General features: G+C 35.0%; 2 protein-coding genes across 14 annotated transcripts in view; one reads left to right on the forward strand and one right to left on the reverse strand.

The window, feature by feature from the left end:
* Nucleotides 1-3211, forward strand: part of MAP3K19 (mitogen-activated protein kinase kinase kinase 19) — a 38871-nt gene extending 35660 nt beyond the window's left edge. For all 5 annotated transcript variants that reach the window (XM_043894475.1, XM_043894476.1, XM_043894477.1 and 2 more), the window contains one exon: nucleotides 2757-3211. In XM_043894475.1, the coding sequence (XP_043750410.1) occupies nucleotides 2757-2823 (67 nt within the window). In that variant the 3' untranslated portion in view covers nucleotides 2824-3211. The remainder of the gene's footprint in view (nucleotides 1-2756) is intronic.
* Nucleotides 3212-9281: 6070 nt separating this feature from the next.
* Nucleotides 9282-27523, reverse strand: part of CCNT2 (cyclin T2) — a 32339-nt gene continuing 14097 nt past the window's right edge. For 3 of the 9 annotated variants that reach the window (XM_043894075.1, XM_043894074.1, XM_043894078.1), the window contains 7 exons: nucleotides 25743-25871; nucleotides 23889-23949; nucleotides 21882-21944; nucleotides 18722-18767; nucleotides 16926-17089; nucleotides 13595-13665; nucleotides 9282-13110 (listed from right to left, as the gene is read on the reverse strand). In XM_043894075.1, the coding sequence (XP_043750010.1) occupies nucleotides 11692-13110; nucleotides 13595-13665; nucleotides 16926-17089; nucleotides 18722-18767; nucleotides 21882-21944; nucleotides 23889-23949; nucleotides 25743-25871 (1953 nt within the window). In that variant the 3' untranslated portion in view covers nucleotides 9282-11691. The other 6 variants (XM_043894076.1, XM_043894077.1, XM_043894080.1 and 3 more) reach the window with 5 other exon arrangements.

The following is a 27523-nucleotide window of genomic DNA, read 5'->3' on the forward strand; positions in this document are numbered from 1 at the left end:
TGACTGAGCATGTGTGCATGAGGTGGAGGGAGATGGGCTGGGAGCAATAAACCGGTAGAACTAAAAATAAATAAATAAAGAGAAAGGGTGGATTTTTTTTTTTTTTGGCTTTCCTTTTGAACCATTGCTTCATAAACTAAGCAATACACAACTCATAATCAATTAATAGGGTTGTTGTGAAGGTTAAGTGAAACGGTGTGTGTAATTGCTTAGCATAGCATGGAGTACATAATTAGGGCTCCACCATTAAATAACCCATGGGAGAATGTTAACACACCTTACCTAATGAGTGTCATGCAAGCATATAATTATCTCCTAAAATTCTATGCCAAAGACCCTGAGGACTCTAGAATTTTGCCTGTTGTCTATGAAAATAACTCCTTGGAGGTGTGGATATTTATAAATAAAAGGGAAAGGCACTCAAAGATTCACAAGTAGAGATGATCAGGTTAAAAACTAGGAACAAGGACTGAATATAACAAATGAATTTGGGGAAGCCCTCAGATGAATGGCTCTGGGTACTACTATGGGCAGGTTTCAGAAATTCTGGGGAGTCAGGCCAAGGAGTTTAACTTTGTTGCAACAGGCAGTGGAGAGCAGGGAACTGCAAAGAATTTGGGGTAGAGGACGCCATGAAAAGATAGGTCTTTGGGGAGGAAGGTCAGGTAGCAGATTCTGTAGAGGGACCTTGAATGGAGGCCATTCTGGAATTCAGAGCTTGGACTTTGATGATAATGGAAGCAGTGGGAGTGTAAGGGGATTCCAAGACATTTTAGAGGAAGGTGAATCAGGACTTGGTGATGGATGATAGGATCTCGTGGTTTTGAACCTGGATAATGGGAGAAATAATAGCAAGTTGTGAATGAGGTACAGTGGAGGAAGCTGAAGGAAACATTTGAAGCTATGGAATTGTTGCTCGGGAAAGCAGTGAACATTGGAGATGTGTATTTGAAAATCAAAAGTTTGGTAGCCATAATCATGAAAAGATTAGAGTGCTGAGGAAAGTGTTTTTGAAAATTCTCATGGGAGAAGATAACACAGTATGCATAGAATTAAATCTAGTACTCAACTGGAAGAAAGGGAGGGAGGGGAGTTGCCCCATGGGGGAAGAACAATGAGAACAGTTTCTCTTAACACCAAGCAGACATTGTTTCAGAAAGAAGCGGGGTAGTGAATACTTCAAATGCTACAGAGATGACAAGGAGGCTGAGCTCACTAAATCTGGTAAGAAGGTTATGCTTAGAGACTACTTCCTTTTTTTTTTTCCCTTCAATTTTTTGGCTGCACTGTGCAGCATGTGGGATCTTAGTTCCCTGACCAGGGATCAAACCAGTACCCCCTGCACTGGATGCACAGAGTCTTAACCACTTAGACTGCTAGGAAAGTCCTTCTTGGTCAGGATTAATTTTAAAAGGACAGTTTGTAGAGAGATAAGCAGGCCAAATAATAAAGATTTAGGATAGTGAATGTTGAAACAAGTTATTGGACTTGCCCAACTTAGAGAAATTTGGCAGAAATAGAAGAAATAGGATGGCAGCTAGAAATGATGGTCACTTAAGGACTTTTTCAAGAGGAGATTTTTGCATATTTTGAAGGCTGGGGAAAGAGCCTCTGGAAGGGAGGAGGTTTTTTTTTTTTAGAATGATTCATGATCACTTTCTTTTAAAAGTATTTTATTTTCATTTTCGCCTGGGCTGTTCTTAGTGGTCACTTGCTTCCAAAATGATCAAGATAGCCAATTTAACCAAAAGAATGCCCAAGGAATAATTTACTGCAGAAAACTATTGACTGGTTCATTGGTTCATTGACCAGTTCATTGTCAAAAGCATCTTTTTTTTATTAAATTTGTTTTTAATTGAAGGATAATTGCTTTACAGTACTGCATTGTTTTCTACCAAACATCAACATGAATCAGTCATAGGTTTAATCATGTCCCCTCCCACTTGAACATACCTCCCCGTTTTGATTTCTTGAGGCAAGGGAAAAAAATCCAAGCCACGTGTGCAAAGTCGCTTCAGTTGTGTCCGACTCTTTGCGACCTTATGAACTGTAGTCCACCAGGCTCCTCTGTCCATGGGATTCTCCAGGCAAGAATATTGGAGTGGGTTGTCATTTCCTTCTACAGTGGATCTTTCCAGCCCAGTATTAAACCTGCGTCTCTTATGTCTCCTGCATTGGCATGCGGGTTCTTTACCACGCGTGCCACCTGGTAATTAAGAAACTGTCTCCCTTTATGCTCATCCAAGAGTATCCCAAGTGGGATTATTTAAATTAATCACCAAAGCATATTTAAATGTCTACTTCTAAAAGGCTTTTCAATCCTGGATTCCTCTAAATTTAAAAATAAATTTCATGCTAACTAAAAGTGTATTAAACTGTACATCTAAAAGTGTATTTTACTGTGTATAAATTATACCCCAAACAAACTGAACAAAAGTACTATGGAAATGTAGCGACTGGTTTTGAATCAGGTCCTAATTTTTGAATTATTACTATGTGACCCTTTAAAAGCTGTATATACATTAAAAAAAAAAATGTGCCAATGAGTTAGGTGTTGTTATCCCCATGTTACTGATGAGAGAAGAGTTGGAGTCCCTGGTTTAAGATCACACAGCTAAAATCTGGAGTATAGACTCAAGTCTGTCTGACGGGCAGAGGTCGCACTTCCACTGTTACAGTAGGTATTTTGAGTCAAGTAGATGTAGTTGGCAGGCATATTGCTGGGTGCTTATTCTAACGTGTTTCTGCCTTCTTAGGGACCAGCATGAGCGGCCCTCTGCTGTTCAGCTCCTGAAGCACTCCTTCTTGAAGAGAAGTCACTGAACAGACATCCGGACTTTCCAGCTTCACTACAGATACTTTGTCACTGTTTCATTGTGGAAATGATGGTTTAGGGACCCTTGTTTTCCTACTGGAAAGTCAATCTAACCAGATCCTGCAATGTCACTTAGTGGGAAAGTTTTAGTTACAAGTTAGCCTTCTCTAGCTTCAGGCACAATTGCCCATGTATATGAGCAAATTGTCTTAAACAGTAAAACGAGAAAAATTCCAGTGTTTACAGTTTTATCCAGGAACTACAATTTCTCTTGCTTTATATGCTAGTTCCTTCTATTTTTTTTTTTTTGGCTGGTTAATTTTAATGTCATTAGTTCAAAATAAATTGTATAAAAAAGTAAATATTTTCTTGCTTGGTGGGCAAAGGCACTTATTTAATTCTTACAAAGGAGAGTGGAGGAAGGTGAAAAGGTGAAGGAGAAAGGCACTAGATTCAGTTTACGTAGGCAGCAATCTTGACACTGGCGGTAACAGGGGCCTCAACATTAACAGGAGGGTCTTGGCCTTTCATTACCAGAGGGTCCCCTAACACCTCGAAAGTTCCCACCTACAAGAAGCTGGGCAGTACAGGGTGGGCTCCATAACCCTCAGGCTGCCTTCCCTGTGCTTTGTACTATGATTTGAGGTCTTCACTTGTTTACAGAGTGAATATAATCATTACTGCATTGAGAACTAGCTAAACATAAGCCAGCTGGTGGGATAAAAGCTCGTTGATCTGATAAGGGGAGAGTGGGTCAGCATATAAACTTTTCTAGGACATTTTGCTTATGTCACCTGAAGGAAGGACATCCCTGCCAAGGTCATCTTCCTCCACTTCCAGGACACTGAAAAACCTTGCAAAAGTAAATGGGGACAAGTTGTCAGAATTATTACGAAGTCTTAAGTTGGTGGACTTTTTGATAAGGTTTCGTTGCTGTGACTCCATTCATCTGCTACCTTTCATTGACACCCTAAGCTAGGTCTACAGATATTTACTAGCTGGTATCATTTGAAGGTGGCCTAATTACAAGCTAACTTGAGGGGAATTCTAATTCTCACCAGTTGTGAAGCTTAGTCAAAATCAAGCTGCTTCTTGAGAAGTTTTCAAAGTATGTGAAACACAGTTCAGCTGAGGTAGGAGTTTACTTTGGCCAACATGTTTACAAGGCTGAGGGTATACCTTCTTTCTCTCTCTCCGGTTTGCAGGGTTCTTCCCTCACATTTGATAAAAATTAAAGGGATACTTTCCTTATTTTGCTTGTGTATCAATACCATCTTAAGTAAGGTTTTTTTTTTTTATCTTAGTATGGGTTTCGGCATTCTCTCAAGTCTGACTGATTATATCTGACTTTGGAGCAATTAACTATAAAAACCCTATGAAGAAAGGGCAGGGACTAAGAAATGTTTATACTGTGTATACAAATCACAGTAACAGACACACAAAGCCAGTGTTAATAAACCCACCCCTCTTCTGATACAGGAACACTGGACACCAATTTAACAGAACCTTCAATATTTGTACATTTTTAATAGGCAAGTCTTGATCCTAAGAGCTTTGTCATTTATTGTTTAACATTGAAATTAAGCTTATATCGCTGCCCAGGTGTTTGCTCCCTTTATATCTTCCTTTAGGAGGTAGAGGTCCTGAAAGAAGACTGGGATTTCAGAAAGGTGAAGGCTGGGAGGGCAAGCATTCATTGAGCTCTTAATAGTGAAAGGCACATCATTTAATTCTGGCTGTCTGGGTTGGTGGTAGTCTGATTTTATCAACAGACAGTAGGGCTCAGAACTACGTTAAGTTTCTCAAGGTCATCCAACGGGTGAGTGAGTTGGGGCGGCTACCCAGATCTGACTTTAGTCCTTTCCCTGCTGCCTCCCAGATTTGTCATTTATAAATGAAATCAGTTACATTATTTTTACTAAAAACAAAAACAGAAACAAAAAAAACAAAAAAAAACCTCGAGATGCTGATAAATTCGCCAGTATGATTCTGATGACTTAATTGGTGTCAAAAGCTTCTCATTTTTCATTTAGTAACACTGCATTTCCTTCTACGCCTATATCCCCTTCTGACCAGGTACAACACCCGTTTTCAAGCACATCCAGAAGTGAATTTCATTACATATTGAATAGGTCTTAAGCTCAAGCAAAGGAAATTTAACTTCCCAAGTAAAATCCTAAAAGTAGTTCCAACTCTAGAACCTTCTTAACTTTACCCTATTCTAGCCCTTATACTGTGGACATTTTTCAGTGGATTAGGCGAGCTGCCACTGTGGAAAAGCCAGGGCTCTGGAGTATGGGGTTAGGGGATGTGCAGGATTCTACCTACTTTATCCACACTCTCCTGCTTGACCGAAACAGTCCTGGGCCTTTAGTGTACTGAGTATTTCCAATATAAAATGCCACTTAACCTGCTCAAAGACCATGAAAAGCCTCCATCACGTACCAGGCCATCTTTATTCCTCATACCTGTTGTACTTCCAAGTATTCAGCTGAAGGCAGGTATCTAACTAAAGCAACTCACATTTTAAAAAAGCTTTCCAGGTGATTCAACTTGAAAGTATTGGGTGTAGGCAGTCTGTATCTTCATTGATCATTAACAAGAAGTTTTGTGTACGGCACTGTGCTGTGAAAAGCTGAACTACACAGCCCTGAGGAAGAGCTGTAGCACTCATATTGTTATGACTCTTTAAATTTGTGAAAATCCATGGCTGACTTTGTCTCTAAAGCAATTGTTCCTATAGATTATGACTTGAAAGACTAAAGAAAACTGATCTTGGGGATACGCCTGGACACTGGTTAAGGTCTCAATAAGCCTATTAATTTCATGGCAGTACGATTAGAAACCCTCATTTAGTGAAGCTCTACATTGCCTTGGGAGGTGGTTTCGGGGGGGGGGGGGGAGGGAGGGAACAGGTAGGCCATATACAAGACCTAGAACAAAAATGAACATTTTTCTCCATTATACTAAAAGCAGCAGGTGGGAAAAGGTGAAGAAACAATTAAGTAGGGTGAATTGCTAAATGAGATTACTAACTTTGGTTAAGGGGAATTACTGACTTTGTGTTCCTAAATAAAACTCATGTAATTTATTATATTCTTAAAACCAAAACAAAACAAAACCCTTACTCCTTACTGGCTCCTTAGTCCCTTGTGACTCAACTGGTAAAGAATCCGCCTGCAATGCGGGAGACCTGGGTTCGATTCCTGGGTTGGGAAGATCCCCTGGAGAAGGGAAAGGCTACCCACTCCAGTATTCTGACCTGGAGAATTCCATGGACTTAGTCGGACACCACTAAGCGAGCAACTTTCACTTTCACTCCTTACTGGTGTTATCGACATGAAATAAAGACAAATCTAATGTGATTTCAAGACATTTATATTTAGGCTTAAAATGCCTCTTAGAGAAAGTAACTGTTCTATCCTAGCTCTCTTTTATGAAAGCCACTGCAGGCTTCCAATTTCTTTCAAGTATTAAATGCAGGAAAACCAGTGTGGGAGGGAAAGGGGTTGGAAAGAACAGCAACGTTAAAGCAGTTTATGATTAAATTTCACATGAATAATTCCCCATACAGATAACTGCAAGTCTCTTTTGTGGAGGTGATGCAAGAGGGTACACAAGAAAATACCAAACTATTGAGTCTGAATGAACAACTGAAATTCTGTAACCAGTAGGCCTGCAGTGTCTAACACACAAGTTTACTGCACCTGGCCTGGCCTTTGCCAGTTTCCTGAATTATTTACAACCTGCTTCTATTAGGATGCTCTTCAACACCATCCATTCTATTTAGCTTTCACTGATCAACCAAGCCTTAAGCCTCAGAATGCAATGAATAGGTACTGACATTTTATAGATTAGGAAATCAAGGCACAAAGTCAAGTCATTTACCCAGACATCAGCAACTGAGTGATGGAGCTGAGACTGGAACACGGACAATCCGATCCTAGTGGCCACACTCCTTGATGATACACGAAGTCACTCAACTAAAGAGTAACTTTTATATTAGAGATCTCATTTTCCACATCTCCCAGGAAGTTATTTCTGATTCATATTAACAAGACGTTAGAGCCTTGAATTTATGTTGTCAATAAACAAACTTTATTAATAATTCCTTGTATTAAATATTGAGATGAAATTCAATGTCTAATTGAATTCATGCCATATACACAAACTCTTGTTTTAGATTTTCTATTGGCAAACATCCTGTTCAATAGTCCTTGGGGGTTCTGAGTACATTCACAAAATGAAATCCCAATTATTGCTGCCAACAAATGAGCATGTAAGTTTTTCAAACTAGGTGGTTGAAACTGCTTGAAAAACACAACTTAGGAAAAAAAAAGAATGTACTCATTAATTAACAATAGGCAAATAAAGTTAAATCAACCACTAAACAGGTTTTAAGTGAGGTTGCTCCCCAAAACTTGGAAATAAAGGAAATCAGCCCTCAGAATTTACTTTTGTGATTAATGGATCACAAAGAACAGGCTAAGTCACTTTTGAGAGACCAGAATTACTCCTAGTCACACAACCTTCCAATGTATCTTGCTTATTTAGCAAGCTACCTTAAGAAACTTCAGGCAGAACACATACTGGTAAATGAACAGAAGAGGAGTCATAGAAGCAGAAGGTGGCTGTGCCCAAATTAACATTGCAGAATAAAAAATGGATGCATAGTATCAGACCTAAAATGCTTGGAACACAGATGTTTCAGAGGCAAACTTCTCTTACCAAGACAAACTTCTGACTATTTGGCTTACATTTGTTGGCTTACAGGGAAAAAATTTCAGGTTATTTATATAGTTGTGAATCCTCAAATTGATGCCTTGGTACTGTAATTTGACACCTGAGAAGGATGAGGGCAGAATGCGCTGCTTCTGCAATCCAGAAACTCCTAAGTCAGCCTATCATTAACAAACTGGTCCATGAAATTAGCATTTGTCACCAAGTTTTTCTCACTTGTGGGACTTAACTCTTTTTATCTGGATAAATGTGGTTAGGAAATCCTACTGCCTTCCAAGAAAGCAGAGACTGCTCAATCAAGAATTCTTGGTAACAAAAGCTCTGATTTTTCTCAGCAAAGATCTTAAAAATCACCTAGCTATTTAAGCACAGTAGTAGGTCACAAAAAATTGCTTTACTGTTTAGATAAAATTTGGGAATGGTGAAACATCTTGACAGTAGAACTATCTTCCCTTAGAGATATTACCATGTTTTTTAAAACCCTATTTCCATAGTAAATGTAAAACCCTAAAAAAATCTAACCAACCAAGGTTACTACTTAACGAGTTTGTAATAGTCATGCACATATAAGCAGTGGTTTATTAGTTAAGATTAATCTTAAGATTAGTTAAGGAATAAAAATTAGTAATTTAAGTTCTCAAATATAACCAAAAATATGTGCTTAAAATGCTTTTAAGGCAAGACATTTGGTAACTAACAAAAATATTTCAAATTTGATTACCTGAAATTGACCTTAACTAGTCATTTTCTTTAGTTCAAAGAGGATAGACAGGCCAGGAAAGTATCATATCCTACATAATTATAATCTGTTTGCACAAAGTAATGTAGCCACCCCTTATGACATTTTGCAGGAAACCATTATCATGGTGGAAATTTTCTTTGATTCTTAAGAACTCTCTAACAAGAATGAATCTACATACACAGAAATCAAGATGCACTTGTACTGTTTTCAAAGATAAACCTTGGGGTGACTACATGACTTTTCAGTATTTAAATACCTGCAACAAAAAATGAACCTCAGTGTTAATTAAAAAAAAAAAAAAGGGAACTAGGACATTTTGTAAGGTCTTACCACTAAAAGATGCTACCACCAGTTTTCTGGGATAATGTTTGCCTCTGAGAATGTTTCTGTGACAAAAATCACTCCTTTGCTTTGGTTCTGAAAATAGTGTATTTTAAAACAGCTAAGGCAAATATTTAGGGGGCACAGCTCAATATCGAAAAATTAGTTCAAAGAGGTAGAAGTAAAGCCTTTCTATGTAATGTGCTTCTGCATAAAGGTAACAAATCAATGACTGCTGATCTAAGGAAAACACAACTGCAAAATGAATCACTCTTTTATAGGATGTTTAAAGATAACGGTTTTTAATAGTTCAAATATTTTTAAAAATCTCATCAAAATGTATTACCTTAACAGTACTTTGCACATGTGGAATTTCATACCTAAATTTGATACTATTTTGGTTTATTTATGGCTACTTACAAGAAGACTCAGTAATAATGTCCATTCATTGGAGTCTTTTTCTTTGGTTGAGCCTACTGGGACCAGGCTGATGAACTATTTTATGCAAACGAGATGGTCAAATTCATGGCAAAATGAATTATAAGGGTTCTCATTTAATGGAAATGAAACTTAAAAGAATTTCCATATTTTATCCCCACTGTGGTTTTAGAAGCTAATATCCTGTTCAGAGGTTAAAGAGTTTGAACAGCTCACACAACCCTGTAAAAATTACAACTGGCTGCCCTTTAATAAATAAAGTCATTGTAAAGAATTACATTTACAGAGTGAAAAGTGAATACATAGCATTTCAAATTCAATTTTGGAAGTAACTAATAAGTACTTCCCCATAACAATATACACTAGCTACCTTTTTAACTGTCCATCATTAGCACCAAAAGATTCAACAAAATTACCTTTATTCTCACATCTCAAAACAATTCTGCAAATTCTTAGTGAAGTTTAAGTATAGTCACAGACCTTAAATATTCACATTGTTTTCTATATCATACTGAAAATAAGTTCACTACTTTTCTGGATATTCTTTACAAAATCTTATTAAAATTCCTGGTATTATCATCCCCATTATACAGTAGCACAACCACCCAGTATCATTTCACATGATAGCTCCGTAGAGGTTTCACATCTAAATTACCAAGAACAAAAAAAATCCCCTTCCCTCCCTCATCTTGCACTCCTCTTGATTCTATACTAGTCCTTGGATTATGTACCACTGTAAAGGTATAACTGTATCAAAATTACCTTGTTTATGGATACAATAATATGCCATACAGAGCAACAAAGTTACATGTAATGACAAAGATTACTAAAGTTACGCAAGACAAGAACAAAGTTAGGACATGCTAACTAGGCAAAGTCCCTAGAAAGAGACTCCTAGTATCCTAAATTCAAATAACATTGACAAAATAATGAATAATTATCTTAAAAAAAATTATAAAGCTACCGGCAAATCAGGTAACTGCTAAATAAAAGTAGAGCACGAGATTAAACTCTAATATTTACAACTGCAACATACTTGAGTAAAATTACAATTGTGCACATATCAGTGGCTTTGTAACAAAAATAATTCATATACATAGAGGAAAAAATTAAGACAGTTTTCAGTTCAACAGAAGTTGAATTCAACCCATCTCAAAGATACTCAACAGCTCAAAGATTTACCACAGAATTGAAGATTAGTTGACAAACCAGAGCCACATTACTGGCATTTAAGACCAATTTTAAACAAGTTAAAGTCTATCATTTGCTCAGAAGTCAGGAGACTGTGCAAACTTGACCTCAACAGGAACATACTGAGATGTGCAAACAAAGGGAAAACCTCCACTAGCTGTTTTATCTGGAGGCTTACCTTTTTTCTTCCCCTCAGAGAGCTTCCTGTTAACAACCGTAAGATATAAATACAGGTACAATGCACAGTCAGTGACCTTTTTTGTTTATTTATTGTTAGAATATAAAACAACTGAGAGAGCAATAGGTTTAATTTCATTTTTATAAGGAAGACTGCATTTACCTGAAAAAGAAATATGGCATCACACACAAACACACTTCAAGGGAGGGGTATGTTTAAGAACATGGTGTCATTCTGAATGCCAAAGGAAAAGCGATTCTGCTTACGGTTAAAATATGTAGTGTTAAAGTTCTCTATTTAAGGAAAAAACTTACTAATTCTGCACTAATGTAAGTTTTTGTGAATTTAGTTTTCAAATCACAGTAATCTACACAACCATTATCAACACCTCTGTGTTTATAGTACTGCAACAAGCCAACAAACACTTAAATGCACTTCACATCAAGAGTATGTAAACTTTATTTTTTCCTCTTCAAGCCTTCAGAAAATCAGGGGCTCTTTCAGCAGCCAGTCTGGTCAGAACCTCTGAAGGCAGAATCAGCGCCTCATGGAATAAACAACCATCCGTGGCACTGCATACCCATCTGGTAGTGAAGCGTCCCCCTTCAGTGGCTTCCAGTAAGGCCTAGAGTTTAAGGTTAACATGAGAAAGTGCCACCTTTGTTTTAGATTAGTGATGGACTCTGACAAGATAAAATAAAGTTATTCTGTATATTGTTATACTTACAAGCAGCTCCAATCCTGAGTATTTATGGTAATATCTAAACATACAAAAATGTATGTACATTTTTCTCCACTTTCTTGTAAACAGTTGTCAGTATACTGTTTTATCCCTTTATCAGTGAAACATGCAAATCATACATACAAGTATAAATACACAAAAGAAAACAATTTACACTCATTCAAAAGCCAAGCAACAACAAAAAATAGCTACAATATTCAAATTATAAATAAACGAATGCTTGAGGCATCTTATATTCCTAGAAGCAGCCAGCCATTCACCCTAATGTTCTTAGCTGCAATTGTAGAAATACTGAGTTTTGCACCTTCCATGCTTTTACAGTATTTATAACACTATCATATGTGGAGATAAAGACTTGTTTACTATAATCTCTTCTTTTCAGAATGAAGAATAAAGCAGCACTTACAAATATTGAAGCAGTGGTAGTAACAGCAGATGTTACCACTGCTAGATCAGGAGGAAGTTTTCCATTCTAACAATTTTTAAATTAAAAAAGTAAAGGAAAAATTGACCTAAAGAAATGATTACATGTTCATTCCTTGGGCACTTAACAGCGAGTCCAGCATGTCGAATGTGTCTTTGTAGTCCATATGCTGGCTGTTTGTACTGTACTCGTGATTGACATCAGGACCGTTGGTCTCCACTGGCTTCTTGTCCAGTTTCACGAGGGTGCTGAGATGTCCGTAGCCCACCTGGTATGTGACAGGGGGAGGAGGGGGTAAGGGATGGTTAAAAACAGAGTTGTGAGAGGATACATACTGCTTAACAGAGGAGGAAGAACTAGATGAACTACCTGAACTTTTGGAACTTTTGCTCATTTTGGAGTGATGGTTGTGAGACGCGTCATTGATATGCAGCTTCTTCCTTGAAGAGCTGGAACTGGAGGAAATGCCATCAGTGCTCGGGCCAACAGGACTCCTCAGGACAGCGGGTGGCGCTCCGTCGGCACCGTGCTTGCCGCCGCCGCCGCCGTACGCGTGGGGGTGCTTGTGACCGCTGGGGTGGTGGCGGTTGGGCGGGTGCTCCTTGTGCTTCTCCTTGTGGTCCCTGCCAACATGTGGGCTTGAATGCTTGCTCTTCCCACTGCCTTCATCAGAAGAGCTGTGTCTCTCTGAGGAAGAAACTTTTATTTTCATTTTCAGTTCTTCTTTACTGACACTTTTATCAGTGGGTGGTATTGGAATCCGTAATTTCAGTGATCCACTCTTTTCCTTCTTATCTGCCATGTATTTTTCAGGTTTTTCAGCATTTGTTATGGGAATTTTCATTTTAATGGGAGAAGTCACAGAACTGCTGCTGGCTGCCTGAGACTGTACATGTTTGTGTTGCTGTTCTACCTGGGCAGCTATATAATGATCCCTTGCGTCCAGATCAAGGCTTTCTAGCTTACGTTTTTCTCTATATTTATCTAAAGACATTTTCTGAGGAATTACTCCAGGAGTAGCAGAAATTGGCCCATGGTGTTTACTGCTCCCTGCTTTATGAGTATAATCTTGCTTAACAGAAGAATGATCAGAAATTTTGTCAGGTCTGTGATGTAATCCTGAATGCAATGATACAGAAGGTCCCTGCTTGAAGTTGATGTTGTACTGGCTACCAGACAAAGATGTTTCCTGTTTCTGTGAATATATCTGCTCTGTCCTTGCCGACTCTTGATGCTGAGGCCATTCTTGGTGTGATGACAAACCGTATGAGGTACTTGGCATTCCTGTTGCTAGCATTGACAAATTATCAGATGCATGGCTGTCTTGAACAGAAATATTTCCTGAATTTAGAGGTACTGGTGCAGGGAAAGCTGATGTAGATGGTTTCTGAAAACTTGGTTTGGTAGGCACACCAGTAACACTATCTACTAACATGGAATTCTGCACCAAAGATGAACCCAGAAGAGGCGTTTCTGATACTTGTCCATCTACTTTTGGTTTCCCAGCTGCCTGGTTAGCCTATTTAAATAAAACACAGAAGAAACAATGACAGCAAAGGAATTTAATAGAAATTTCTTTGCTTATAAAAATTCTATATTAAATATATGAAAATAAAATCACCTGGGGTTGGACTCTGTTGCCAGTAAACAAACATCTTATTCATAGGCATAAAATAAGACAATATATAGTGAAAGCATTGGCTTTAAATTAGATACTGAATAAATTCCAGCCCAGCATCTGAGAGAGGAATTTAACTTATCTAGCTTTAATTCCCCTTTTTGTAAAGTGAGGATACTATTTCCACAGTAATCACTATGAGAATAAGGAATCCATAAAGTATTTATAGCAAAGTCTACTGGACACAGTAGTTGGATAAATTATGAGCGCATGTAGCTCATGATACACTGTAATTACTTCAAATATTAGAAATAAGAATATATAACCATAAAAATTCAAATTATTAGCAAACTGATGTTCTAATAAACCCTGTCAATTCTCTTACCCTCCAGTATCGAATCTTCTTCAACCTACTAGGCGTTTTCTCCAATATTTGTAGAAACTCATGTGTTAGCTCTAAAAATAAAATTTAAATTTAAAACTTAGAAGGTGCCTTTAGATTTAGAATTTTCTCAAGTGGGCAATATTAAAAAGAAAGCACAGAGTTCATCTACTTCATGATCACCTTCCTAATTCAACCATCAGCACACACAGAAGTACACACAGCTCTGAACTGATATTTTCAAAGATGAATCTTAAAAAAAATTTTTTTTAACTAAAAAAAAAAAAAGAAAAAACCGAAACCAAAAAAAACCCAAAAATAATCAAACAAAAACCCCTCCTCCCACATCTCCCTAATTTTAAATGCTTACTCAGAATCTCTGAAAAATTTAGTCGCATTTAAGAAATTGCTCCCAAACAGAAAACTGCTATCAGGCAAATATCAGGAATAATTGTAGTGGGCAAAGTTCATCAGTAGATTCTTTACAATCAGTGCCCAAAAGTTAAAAAAAAAAAAGAGAATATTTGTATAATCCCAAAATGTCTTCCTCAAGATATTAATTACAAAGAGAAAATTAGTAACTTTACAACCCTCACCAAGTGATCATGACTATCATCACCAGCAATAAAACACACCACATGATACACATGATAAAACACACCGAGCAGGACAACTCGTTTCTGTGGCATTCTTGCCTGAAATGCAGAACCTCAACTTAACAATGGGAAACTTCAGACAACTCTAATTGGGGAACATTTTATAAAATAACTGACCATTATTCTTCAAAGTGTTAAGGACATGAAAGCAAAGATTGAAAAATTATCACAGATTGGAAGAGATTAAAGGGGAGCATGGCAACTAAATGGAACATGGGATCTCAGATGTTATTATTATGTAAGATGCTAATATTAGAGAAACTGGGTACAGGGTATAACAGCACAGAATCTGTACTATTTCACAGTTTCTTTAAATTTAAAACCATTTCAAAGTTAAATGAAAAAATTTCTTTACCTATACTTGTAACTTCCTAGCAATCAACACATTATTAACATTTCAGTAAACCACCCTGGTCACATTTCTACAATTTTTCTTCTTAAATTTAGGATTACAATGAAATAAGAGATGATTCACTTTTCCAAAGTGGTTTGGTTAAGATAAACTATAGTTTTCAACTCCACAGAAAAATAGTGTTATTAATAAAGTTACTGGCCACTCTCAACACAAGTATTAATAATATTAAATGAGAATGTCATGTAATATTATTACTGCCAATTTAGTATAAAGAGACTGATAAAAATTTGGCATCATTATGTGCTCACAATCTATGACAACTAGTTCCTGCTGAAGTCTCAGGAGCTTTCTGATTCAGTTTAGATGAAAAAAAGATCTAATGTCTATACTACCACTTCTTCATTTGGAAAAAAAAAAGAGAGAGAGAGACCACTTTTCTACTTGGACACAGTAGTAAATCTAGCAGATACATAATGCCCCTGGGTCCAAAATTAACAACAAATCATTTTGATTCAGTTTCAGAAAAATTCACATTATAAAAAACACATGAGGGTTTGTTATTAATCAATAACCACTCCCCTCCCCAACCCTCTTATAGGTAGGCCAAATACAATCAATGCTGTTCTGGTGACAGACATTAAATGTAAAATGCAGATACCCTTAACGTCTGAAATTTTGTTACTTTTTAAGGTAATCAAAATAGAGAAAAGGCTGCTACATAATATGTTAAAATTTTCAATGTGTTAATGTCCAAGATTCCTATTCAATGTTCAAATGAATATGAACTTGAGCTTTTTCAGAATAGAAGCAAAGAGAGATTTAGATGACTCCTGTTGTGTCAAAAAAAACCCTTTACCTACAATTTAAGAGCAGGATAAAAGGCAGATTACTTGCTTTCTGTAAGCTTTTAGTGCCATGTATAAAAACTATTTTTATTAAGTTTTTATCTTATTTACATCTTATCATATTATATAACATCAATAGATAAGACAACTATTTTATCTTATCTGTTGATTGCTAAAATAAGATGGTGGCACAGATAATTTCAAGTCACAAATGGGAAAATAAAAAGTTCCCATTAGTTTTTAGAAGATGTTATATTTCAACTTGCTGAAGATTTCCTACTACTCTGAATAACCTTTAAACTACCACTAGTGAGCCAAATATGACCCGTATCCTGTTTTTGTAAATAGTTTCACTAGAACACAGCTATACACTTACAGTTGCCTGTGGTTGCTTTCTAGCTCTGGTGGCAGAGTTGTCTAGTTGTGCAGATAGTATAGCCCACAACCCTAAAATAGTTACTATTTGGCCCTTCACAGAAAAGGGTGCAGACCCTTAAAGAAATTTCTACCTTAAAGAAGCATCTGAGATATTAATGGAAAACCACATTCCAAAGCCTTAGGGGTCTCTCACTTTTACGTAACAGATGTCCTGTAAATCCAGTTTTCTCATCAGTTTCAATTTTGTAAAGGAAGCTGGGGAAAGCACACAAAAAGAAGCTGAAAACCTAACACACCAGTTTAGATTTAAGAAGTGTTATCTATCTCCTTTCTGAAATCTATAGTTCCTGGTTAAAATGTCTTAATCTGCAAGAATATTCTACCTCTGGCCTGCCAGAAAAATTTCCTATCAGGAGACCCCCAAACACCAGATTCATAATTTATAGAACTTATACTCCCAATTTTTCCTTGTCAATTCATACTTATTCATGCATGGCAACAATGACACACTCTTATCACCAGTAGAACAACAGAACAAGGAATATTACCATGAAAATAACATTAGCTTACTGCTTCACACTTTCTACAGTAACTTAATACATGACTTTGTGTTTATACATTTTAAACCCAACAAAATTAGTATACTTTAAAATTATGTAGCTTGTATTATCAACCTGCAGCATTATATTAAATCATATTTCTTTGAAAAGTCATGAAAGGGCTTTAGATATTGAGTAGTAGTTAATAATATGTTCATTTCCCCCCCCTTTAGGCTAATGTATTTATTCTCATCCTATTCATGTGATCATGTAACTGTACTTTTAAATCCTATTGCCAAATTGTTAAAACAGAACTATGTTTTTAAAGATTTTTTATCTTTTCAAAAGAGGAAATACCAGTAGATGAAATGATACCTGGGATTGGCATCAAGTAACTATAGGGTGAAGGAGGATCCTGGACTGGCCAAAACTGTTCAACTGACCATGAATATATGGGAACTCAATATTTTTTAAAACCTATATAGAAGTGGACAGAATATTTAATCCATGATAAAAAGTAAGAAAATATTCTATTGTAACAAAAAGATTTTCTCTACTTACCATCTAGTAATTCCAGAGTAACTGTAGGATCCACATATTCCCACCAATGTTTTCCATCAGTTGACACAGGAATCTCCCAATTGGACCATTTGCAAGCCAAATGAATGCATACACATGCTATCACTGTTGGTTTATACTGAAGACAGAAGGTTGTAAGATGCAGACTGTTGCAGAGCAGATTTGGAATGAAGAGTCATAGAAATTCAAATATGTAAAACAAAGAAAAACATTTACCAATAAGATTAGAGGAATAACAAAATTATGTAAGTTTTCTTTTTTAAGTCTAGAGTACAAAACCTTATTTTATAAAATTAAAAGCTAACATTATGACACTTTTTATGACTATGGTCACAAAAACACTAAAAACCCACATAGATTATCAATGTTTTCATACTCTTACTCCCCAGAGTATATTATTAATACTTATACATCAGTATTTCTAAATTTTGTTTTTACATCTAAATTACAACTATTTTTACTTCTCTATAAAAGCAGAGGAAGATAGTACATTTCCAGTAATTACTATATTTAAGTAAAATGACTTAAAACTTTTTTGGGTTGTATTTTTGTTTCTTTTGTAATGTCATGGTAGAATAAAGAAAAAGCAGAAAACTGTACAACTGACAAGGTAATTTCCACACCACATTATAATCAGGGATTCTACCATTCCATGTGGCTTAACATTCATTCACTCTGAAGTAACTCATATATTTAACACTTATTTAGGTAAAACTATCTTCTCAGCAAAGCCACAGAGAAAACTTACCTTTTGCTGAATAGCTTCAAGGCCCAATGCTGCTAAATCTACAAAAACACTACCTCTCTCCTTCCATGACATGCCAAAAACTGCACTTGCAACATGTCACAGCTAGCCTTTTCTAACCCAAATTTTAAATTTAAGTGGTTTTTGCCTCGTTGTTCAGTATTTCTAAGGACAGAGGTTAAATCCCAACAATATATACCCAAGAAAATATACTGGCTTTTTTGGCAATTCAAAGTTTTAAACAAAACGTAACAGTATCACAATAAATTAAGGACCACATAAAGCTGGGTTAGTCCACTCCTCCCCAATGACTCATTGAAAAAAACAAATTTAAATCATTATTATAACCAATCCAGAACAAAATCACATATTAGATATGAAAGGCTTTTAAAAACTATTTCCCGTTCAATTTCAGAACTGATGAAAATGTCTACTGGTTAAGCACAAACCCATACTGTTCTTTAAGTGAACTAAAGAGAAAGTACTGTAAGTTTTTTTAAGTAAAAATTACACTTATGCAAATCAAGGCACTGGTAGGATGTGACTACTACTAATCTACTACTGGTGGGTATTATCTGGAAAAAAAAAACCCAAGTTATATAAATTTTATTTATTAAAAAACTTTAATGATTAAAGTTAAGATAGGATCAATGTGAAATTTTAAAAAATTGTCATTTAACTATAATTGTAAACTAGAAATAGCTTTATACTTACCAAGTTGCTCGAATTTCTACGTTAAGTTTAGCTCTTTGTAATCTTTAGCTGCTATTCAGGCTACCAATTTTAGACTTATGCACTCACAAATCGAGAATATGTCACCAGAAAGCACCACTACACTTCACATTGTGCATTTAACCCCTCTGTGCCAAAAGTCCCTTGTACAATACACCGCAAAGCAGACAGGAAGGTACCACCACAGTAGATGGTCCAGTCTCCTGCTGCAACAAGGGTGAGAGACACATTGAGGGGGCCCTGCATTAAAGGAAGCTATAGTGTGCTACAACAGTGCAACAAAGAGGGTCAGGATAACAACCTGTTGGTAGCCATGAAATAGGATGTCTGTGCCAAATCCTTGCTTGCTGTAAGAAAAGAAAAAAAAGCGAAGACAATACTATCAGCTTTAACATGCTACCATCAAAAAGTTCTCAACACAACAAAAACTTCAAAGATTTGTACACAAAAAGTAAATTTTACTTACTACTTACAAATATCACAAGAGCGCCATCATTTTCTATACTACTGAAAATCTTCAACAACATTCACTCAAATGTTTCTTGCTATCCCCCAAAGATCTGAGAAACAAGCCGATTTGCTTTTAGCTAGCCAGTTACAAGGGCTAAACTTGTTACTAAGTTAAGCATCTAGTCAGCTAAAAGTTGCAATAAAGCATTCTCCTGGATTTAAAAAAAAAAAGAAGAAGAAGAAGAAGAAAAGATTTTGAAGTCTAATGCAAAATACAAAGAGTTGCCTGCCAGACTTAATCCTCAGTCATCACATTTAAGTTGGTTTAAGTACTTCCACCAAAAAAACAAAATAAAACAAAAAACAGAAATAAAAAATAAACCCCCAACCCCCAAACCCAGAGAGGACAACCTAAAACATCACAAGGATGTACAGAAAACACTGCCATAATTATTTTTAAATTATATAATCCAATTAATGATAACTTTAGAAAAGATATAATAAGTACTTTAGAGGGAATCAAGATACTTCAATACTGGTCCTCAATAGAAAAGCAATTTTTTGTTTCTCGAGACACTGACATTGAAAACAGTCCCCATCTCCCTTCTTCTACTTCTTATTCTTCCCAACAGGGATGCCTTTGCTAGTTTCCCTTTCTCCCCCAGTTACATTCATAATCACTGACATACCTTTCCCCTCTGCTCACCTAGGATTAATTCACCTCCACTCACCCCACTCTAACAGGACTCAAGTTCCTTGCCCTCTCCTAGTTTTATTCGTGGCACCTGTAATTCCCCGCTGCCCCATGGATCATCAACATAAAGGTTTACAAAAGGGATTTGGGCTTAGCAGAGCTGTGCTAAGGAAGAGTGTCAAAGCATCGGATGTCTTGGAGGCATTGTGACTTAAGTAAGGCATTCTTTCCTGGTGGAGAGGGAAGGAGAAATCACAGAAATGAAAGGTCCCTGTAAAATGACATTAGCCAATTTTGCAGCAAAGAGCATAATAACTTTCTCATCTCCAGAAATGGGGCGGGGGGCAAGGGAGAACTTCAAAGAAATCAAACGATTTACCCTCACCCCCACCCCACAAAAGAATCAAAATATATAGAGAAGTAAAAATAATTTTAAATTGCCATTGTAGTCTTCACCTCAGAATATATGTAAATTCAGTAACCTACTAAAAGTCATTGCAACAGAGAAAAATGTAAGGAAAATGTTCTTTTGTTAGCTTAAAGTGGTTTTAGGGCAAAGGAAAAAAAAAATATACCAAACATGAAAGAACATTTAAAAAATGGACTAAGATGCAAATTATAGTTACTTGAAAATGTTAGTCAGACAAAAATGACATTAAACAAGAGATTTTTACAAAAATTTTAAGAATTCGTCACATTTTAAACATTAATAACAAAAAATCAGATTTAAATATTTTGCTTTGGATGATACATCCAATTTACAGATTTTGTAAATTCAGTTTTGTAAATTTACTATTTACTATTCAGTTTTGTAAAATAAATGGACTTTAATCTCTCTAGCTTCTTTAGACAGGATTTAAGAGAAGCTGACTCAAATTTCACAATACCAAGCTGAAAATTGTTTCATTTTCTCCTAAGTGTGTGTGTGTATTTCTTAACCTATATTTAATATCTTTCTTCAACATCTTTCTTTACTAAGCTCAACTTAGGGCAAATTAAGTGGCTCTCCATTATTCAAACAGAACAGCTCACCCTTTCAAGTTTCCAGGGAACAAAACTTCTCTAAAGCTTTATTTCTTAATTCCATATCTATACTAGCTATCCATACAATTCTATACTATGCTGTAATACTAAGGATGAGAAAGTGCTACAAAACATATAACCATGAATAGGAACCATAATTAAATATAAATAACATTGCTTTTAGATTAAAAAAAAAATCTAAGTCCATTTCTTAACAATGACAACTCAGTTATCAGACAATTAGCTGTTGTTTTTTTTTTAATGTAGTCTTAACACAGTAAGATCCTATCGAGGTATAAAATGAATTCAATTTAGAATGAATAAAATAAGAGACCATTCTGGTAAACACTAGAAACAAGGCTTTCAAAAGTCTTACCCATTTTGTTTAGAACAAACCTAAAGAAGTCTAGTGGTAAAGGAATAAAACTGCAAAATTTCATTTTCAAAAAGAAGTAACAGAAAAAGGCACACTAAAAGTTCCAAGTGATTACTATTAGTGCATATCACTTCAAATGGGAAACAGGAAAGGAAAAGTAGGACAGCATGCATCTGTGTGAAAAATTATTTCTAGAGATACAATGATATATAGGATTCATTAACAACAGTAGAAAAGCATACACCACATGCTTTATAAGGAGTAAAGAAACAGTACAAAACATTGTACTCTTGTTTATAGACAGTTTAACAGGTACATCACATGCTGTTATGTATCATGCTATGTAATAATTTCCTCATTATACACAAAAAGGAAGCCACTTTTACTAAAGCTAAAGAACTTAAATCAATTTTGGTCAAAAGAACACAGGCGTAACATTCCCTAAAATGACAAATCTAAAGGCAATTTTTATCTGAAAGATGTGAAGGTGACCTCCAGATTCGAAAACTGTAATCAGTTTTCAAGAAGTCAATGAAATTTGATATAAATTGTAAATTAATACTACTTCCTCTACCTATATGTTAAATGGCCCACATCTTAAATATTAACTGAAATGGAATGAGTATAGCCCAAAATAAAGAGTTCCAGTATTTGGAAGCCCTCTAATTATCATTATTTTTTTTTTTAGTGAAGAGACTCTCACCTAAATTTAAAGGAAGTTAATTCACCAGGAAGGACCAAATACAGAAATAGATGAATAGGCAGGTGTAGAACACTGAAACGGAATGCTTCAAAATGACGTTTCTTGTCATTTTATAATAATAAAACCCCCAAAAAGCTAGGAGAACAAAACAGCAGTCATATCAAATATAGACAATAAAAAGCATTAGTAATTTAAAAGTTTCAAAGATCACTTACCTCTTACTAACTGGGTACATTTCACCACATCTGTGTGTGGGTGTTCAATGGTGATCTCAAAACCTGAAATGAAAAGCACTTTTTTTCCCAATCACTTATACCACTACAATACTTGCCTGAGAAATCCCACTCATCACACAACTGTAAGTGTGAATTTTTCATTATTAAAAAAAATCCAAAGTTAGTTTCTCATCACTGACATATTTATTATACCTTCAATCATAAGAAGTAATATCTTGAAAAGCATTCCAATTATGAAAACTGAAAATGTTACTTAGAGATAAATAGTATTAAAAATTCTGAATTACAATTAGTCTGAGATTATCCTTAAATTACAAACTACAATCATGACAATTATTAAAGCAGCCCCACAATTTAAGCAGGAAATTCAACTGTGTAATATATTTCTTAAATATATTCCAACTCCTTCTTTCAGAAGATGTGACAAGAACATTTTTCACAAATATAATCTTTGGGCCACAGTGGGAGAAGTGATCAAAATTTTAAATGATACAGTCCTTTTATTTTCTCAGTGTACCTTAGATCAAAGGGTTTCAATCAGTTAGTTTGTAATTACATCTTATTACTAATAAAAATAAAACTGTTACAGCAAGTGAACCCGATAGGTAGGGCATAGTTTCTCTTTGCCCTTTCTTAGAAGTGGAGGTCGTTTCATAGTGCTATGAGAAGTAGTAAAGGAATAATATTCCAATAAGCAGGTAATCTCGATTTTTAAAGTTATTGTGTGGTCTATTCATATTTCTGTTACTAAACTTGCAAAAATTACACGTTAGCCATGAGTTGTATCTTGTAAATTCTAAAGTGCCCCTTAAAACAATGCTATTCATTCTGTGTTTAAGAATCTGTCATCAGTAATATGAATATGATGGCTTTTACATGATAAAATAACTTTTAAAAATAATGTTTTTTCTTTCAACTTTCATTATATGAATACTTGTCAAATCTCAAATTTATATAGTAACAGTAACATGCTAAATCACTGGATTTGGAGAGAATAAAAAGATTTTCACTTTTATTTTTCTTGTTTAGTTGCGTCCAGATTCTCACTTTCATTTTTCTATCTTTTTATATTATAAAAACCTTCAACAAGTTATATGTGTTTCAAACAACATATTTGTGTAATAAAAAAAAATCTGTCATAATGGAAAGCTACTATTATTAGACTTCTATTCAATATCTGGGAATTGAGTATAAATAAGATAAAAACAACTAATAATAAACAATGATTATTCATGAAATACTATGTAGCAATTTTTAAAAATATATTATCTTTCATCTTCAAATTCACAGTGTTAAAGCAGAATTATTATTCCACCTTGCACACACAGGATAAAAGTAAAGGAACTCTGACCAAGTTTACAAAGTAAATAAAGAGGACTACATGTTTAAGTGCAGATCTCGATAAAGCCTATATTCTTCCCATGACACTCTGCTAGGTCCTTCCAGAAGTAATACATGACTTTACACAGCCCACACCTGCATAAAGCTCAATCTCCTCATGAGTAAATGATTAGAATAAATGATCTTCAAAGATGACTTAAGTTGCACTAACCTTATAGACAATTTAACTTTTAAACAAGGATGATGGACACTTAAATTACTATGTCACATTTAAAATGATGTGATAAATTCATAAGCTCTAGCATAGCAGGACTGCCTTGGATGTTTATAACATTATAAACATATACGACGGCCCTAAAGGACCATTTTATTCCCCAATGCAAATCCAGAATGAACCAGAGTCTTAACTATCTGAAAATATGAGAAATCACCCTGAAAGCTATGTTGACCATTCAATTAAATGCTAAATGAAATTAAAATTTTAAAAATGGTTTCCTCAGAACCAGGCACTATTACTCTGGCTCCAAGCTGTATTTTCAAATGAAACTTTCTTCAATGACAAAATTATTTCAGAAATCTTTTCCTTTATTTAGAATATTGCACTGAACAACACACACACAAATAATACTTGACGTAAGTACATACCTAGGGTTTGTAGCATTATGGTTTCAAGTAAAACCAGTTCTTGAGTCTGTTGAAGGTAAGTCTGCCAGGTAAAAATAATAATATCAAAAAGTTAAATAAACATAACACAACTAGACCATGGGAATGTTAAATCTCCTAAGATTAAATCACAGATTCATTACAAACTCCAACAAAATCTTTGGAAATATGAAAATGAACTGAGGGTGACAGAAAAAACCTATTTTCTGTGATAAATTCAGTTACTTCTAATACAAGAAATGTTAAAGCAAAACAAAACAAAACCAATCTAAGGATAATAATACAAAAGGGGGTAGGTAAATTAACTAAAAAAAAAGAGATCTCCAGTCTGTAAGACAAAACTTTACCTAGGCATTGGCACATTGTCCCATGAAGAACAGGAAGCACCAATTCAAGAAAGATCAAATTCAAACTGGCCCTTAAACAAAAGGCTCATCAGCTCACTACAGGATATTTCATGTTTTAATTCCTTGACTTCCACAGTTGGTCAGTGAGTTATTTTTTAGAATAACTTTCTCTCTCCAGAAAAGTAAAAATCAAAACAAACCCTCAAACCATTAGATTTAAAAAAGATTTTTTTTTAGCTATAAAACGCCAAAACAATGTACCGTACACCTGTAGGGACAAAAATAGAGACTCTTTTTCCTCAATTTCACTAAATCATTCAAATGTAATCACTCAGGGAAGAAAAGGTATGAAAAATTTTCTCCCCTCTCATTCTTACATCATGACAAATGATTAGGGTGATAAGAAAACCATATTATATATAAATATTCATTTACGTAAGGACATACTGCTAAACTCAGAGTGAAAGCACCTTTAATTTTATTAATGCCCACTTTGAGAAGATCACTGAGCTTCATTTTAAAACATAGGCTTTTCTATTATTTAAACAATGCGCTAAGTAATTGCAAGAAATAATTCTGAGTTCGTAAAGTTAACAGAAACTACAAGAAATAATTTTAAATAATCTCATATTCACTATACTGAATGGCCACATTAATATTTTAGTCTCTTAAATCCAACATGTAGGATAAAAACTTGTCATTAATAGAATCAGATATATTTAATCTGGACCTTAAACTTGATCCAAATTGAACTAATACTGGTAGTCATTCAGTAGTTAAAAGTGCTTGATAAAGCAATTCAATTACACAGGAGTGCTAGAAAAAGGATTTCAAAAGCCCAGAATGCCATAGCTTCTGTTTTAAGATGTCAGAAGACTTAAAAATGGGGTTTTGAAACTAGGCCTATTGAAATGTTGATGAGGAACACGCTGTTTGGAAACTAGTATTATTCTGTTTTTTTCCCCTCCAGATACTTTAGGAAAATAAAAGTATTTTTGAAATGCCACTCATGTAAGCACAGTAAAATGCATCTTTATGTATCAAAGAAAAGCAGTAGTATATATGTATTGATAATAGAACACTTTTGTAAAAAGACTAATTACTGGTCTAGAGATAAATCCAGAGATTTTTCTATTCCTTCATTTGCTGACAATTTACAAAAATATCTATCTATGGTCTAAGGTGATATGATGTACCCTCTACGTGTATCACTGATCATGCTGTGAGAATGACTAAAACGTGAAACACTTAAAAAGTACCTTTGAATCAAGGACTTAAATGATTCAGAAAGATAAAAACCTTGCAAACATAACATGAAATGTATTTCTGTCAGATCACTTCCTGGTATTTACCTTCCTAAGTGATTACCTTCCTAAGAAATAAGCAGCAGGGGATGGCAACACTAACTGAATTACATTTTTATTAGGTCTAAATGATGAAAAGGTTTCAAATTTATAAAGAAAACCCCAAACACCGAATTTTTACATACATCACATTTAGTATCCAGCAGTGGCTCTAGGGGATGAAGACAAGCATGTGCTACTTTGATAACATGTTCAAGTTTTCGAGCCTGTTCTTCTACTTTTGCAGCCAAGAATAATGCAGTAGGTGATATCATCTGCAGAAAAGACAAAATTTGGTGATTTAAAAACACATACATTTTGGGAACACCTTCTACTTTCTAAGGGGGGGGATGCAAAAAAGGAATGTAATGTTCACACTGTGAACTGAAGCTGGGCTATGACAAGATTGATATAAGTTTTTAGAAAGTTATTCATTAGATATAACTTGTTACTTCAGTCTATAAAATCTGTTTTACTTGCTTGCAAAGTAAAAATCTAAAAAGTAGAAATCTAAAAGGAAAAGACTTACACTTTAAAGAAAGTTTAAATAACAATAATAGTGCACACTGGGGAGGTAGAGGAAAAAACTAAAGCAAAATAATAAAGCCAAAGCTCTTTAAAAAGAAAGGAAGGAAGAAAGTAAAGAAAAAAAGAAAGTGGGTAAAGTATAGTCAGATTTTCCCTCTTTTAAGGCAGTCCCCACTCACTGGTATTCTTTTAATCAATGCTTCATTGTTTGGTTAAGAGCTATACCATCTTACTTAAGAGAGAAAAAGAAATCTCCAAGACAAAATAAGAGGATTCTGAACATGAAACTGCTACCTAATTTCTCTATTACTTCAATAAAGCAATATTAAAAGTACCTAAAAAATTCAGGGAATAAACATGTAAGACAAACCAATAGCGTAGAAACCTTGCCAACTGGAGATAAAGAAATCATCAATTTGTTTTAGCTTTAGTAAGTTATCTACTAGAAACAGAAATGTAAGAACATAGCACTATAGAGATATTGACTAAGAGAATACCATTTTGAGCAATTATTTATCCAAAAAGTTAGTACTAAACCAAATAATTGCTGAGTCAGAGAACTGGCATATGTTAAATTCTACTAACATTCTAAGATTCCATACAAGAAATCAGTCATGAAAGGATCATTTCTAAATGCCAAGATTCAGGTACATTATTTTTTAAGAGATGAACATCTAATTGCGTGGAGACGGGTAATCAATCCCTACACAGAAACAATGCCAAAAGAAGGACGGGAGGAGAACAGAGGGCAAAAATCCCATTACATGATTTGGGTAGTCAAAATAAAGACAAATCTTGATATAGGGAAGATGGACCCTTTCTTCTGACAGCTCTTCAAACAACTTACAAATATCACTCCTGAGACATAAAACTTAATCCTTGGATTTTGGTTTTGAAATGGGCCTTCTCTAATCCAACTGCATTTGCAGATAAGTAAATGGAGTAAAAATGACTTTATGAAGTTGTCTTACTACGTAAAAATCTTTAAAACAGACCTAAAATTAAGTGAGTTTGGCTCTAAACAATCAAAAATAATGTTACCTTAAATAGACTGAGTAAGTCCACCTTGGACTTTCAGTCTTTTAAAGACTGAATTTATTTCAGTCTTTTAAAATTAAAATGACAAGGAAGGATTAAAAAATTGAGAATGCTCAAAAAAGCAACTTATACTTAGTTTTCATGGATGTAGACTAAACTGATTTAATCAAGCAATACCAAAATTAGTCAGTATTCTTGAAATACCAGTTATATAGCAGTGATCCAGGGCAGGGGGGTTCCTAAGATGTAAAAAGTGTAAGATAACTTAGAATAGACAATTACCTTCCATCTGTTCTGTCATTTTTTTCTACATACTGAAAATTTCTTATGACTGTTATCTAGTTTGATTAATTCCTTTGCT

This window comes from Cervus elaphus, chromosome 33 (genome assembly GCF_910594005.1).
Source record: "Cervus elaphus chromosome 33, mCerEla1.1, whole genome shotgun sequence".
Taxonomy (NCBI): Eukaryota; Metazoa; Chordata; class Mammalia; order Artiodactyla; family Cervidae; genus Cervus; species Cervus elaphus.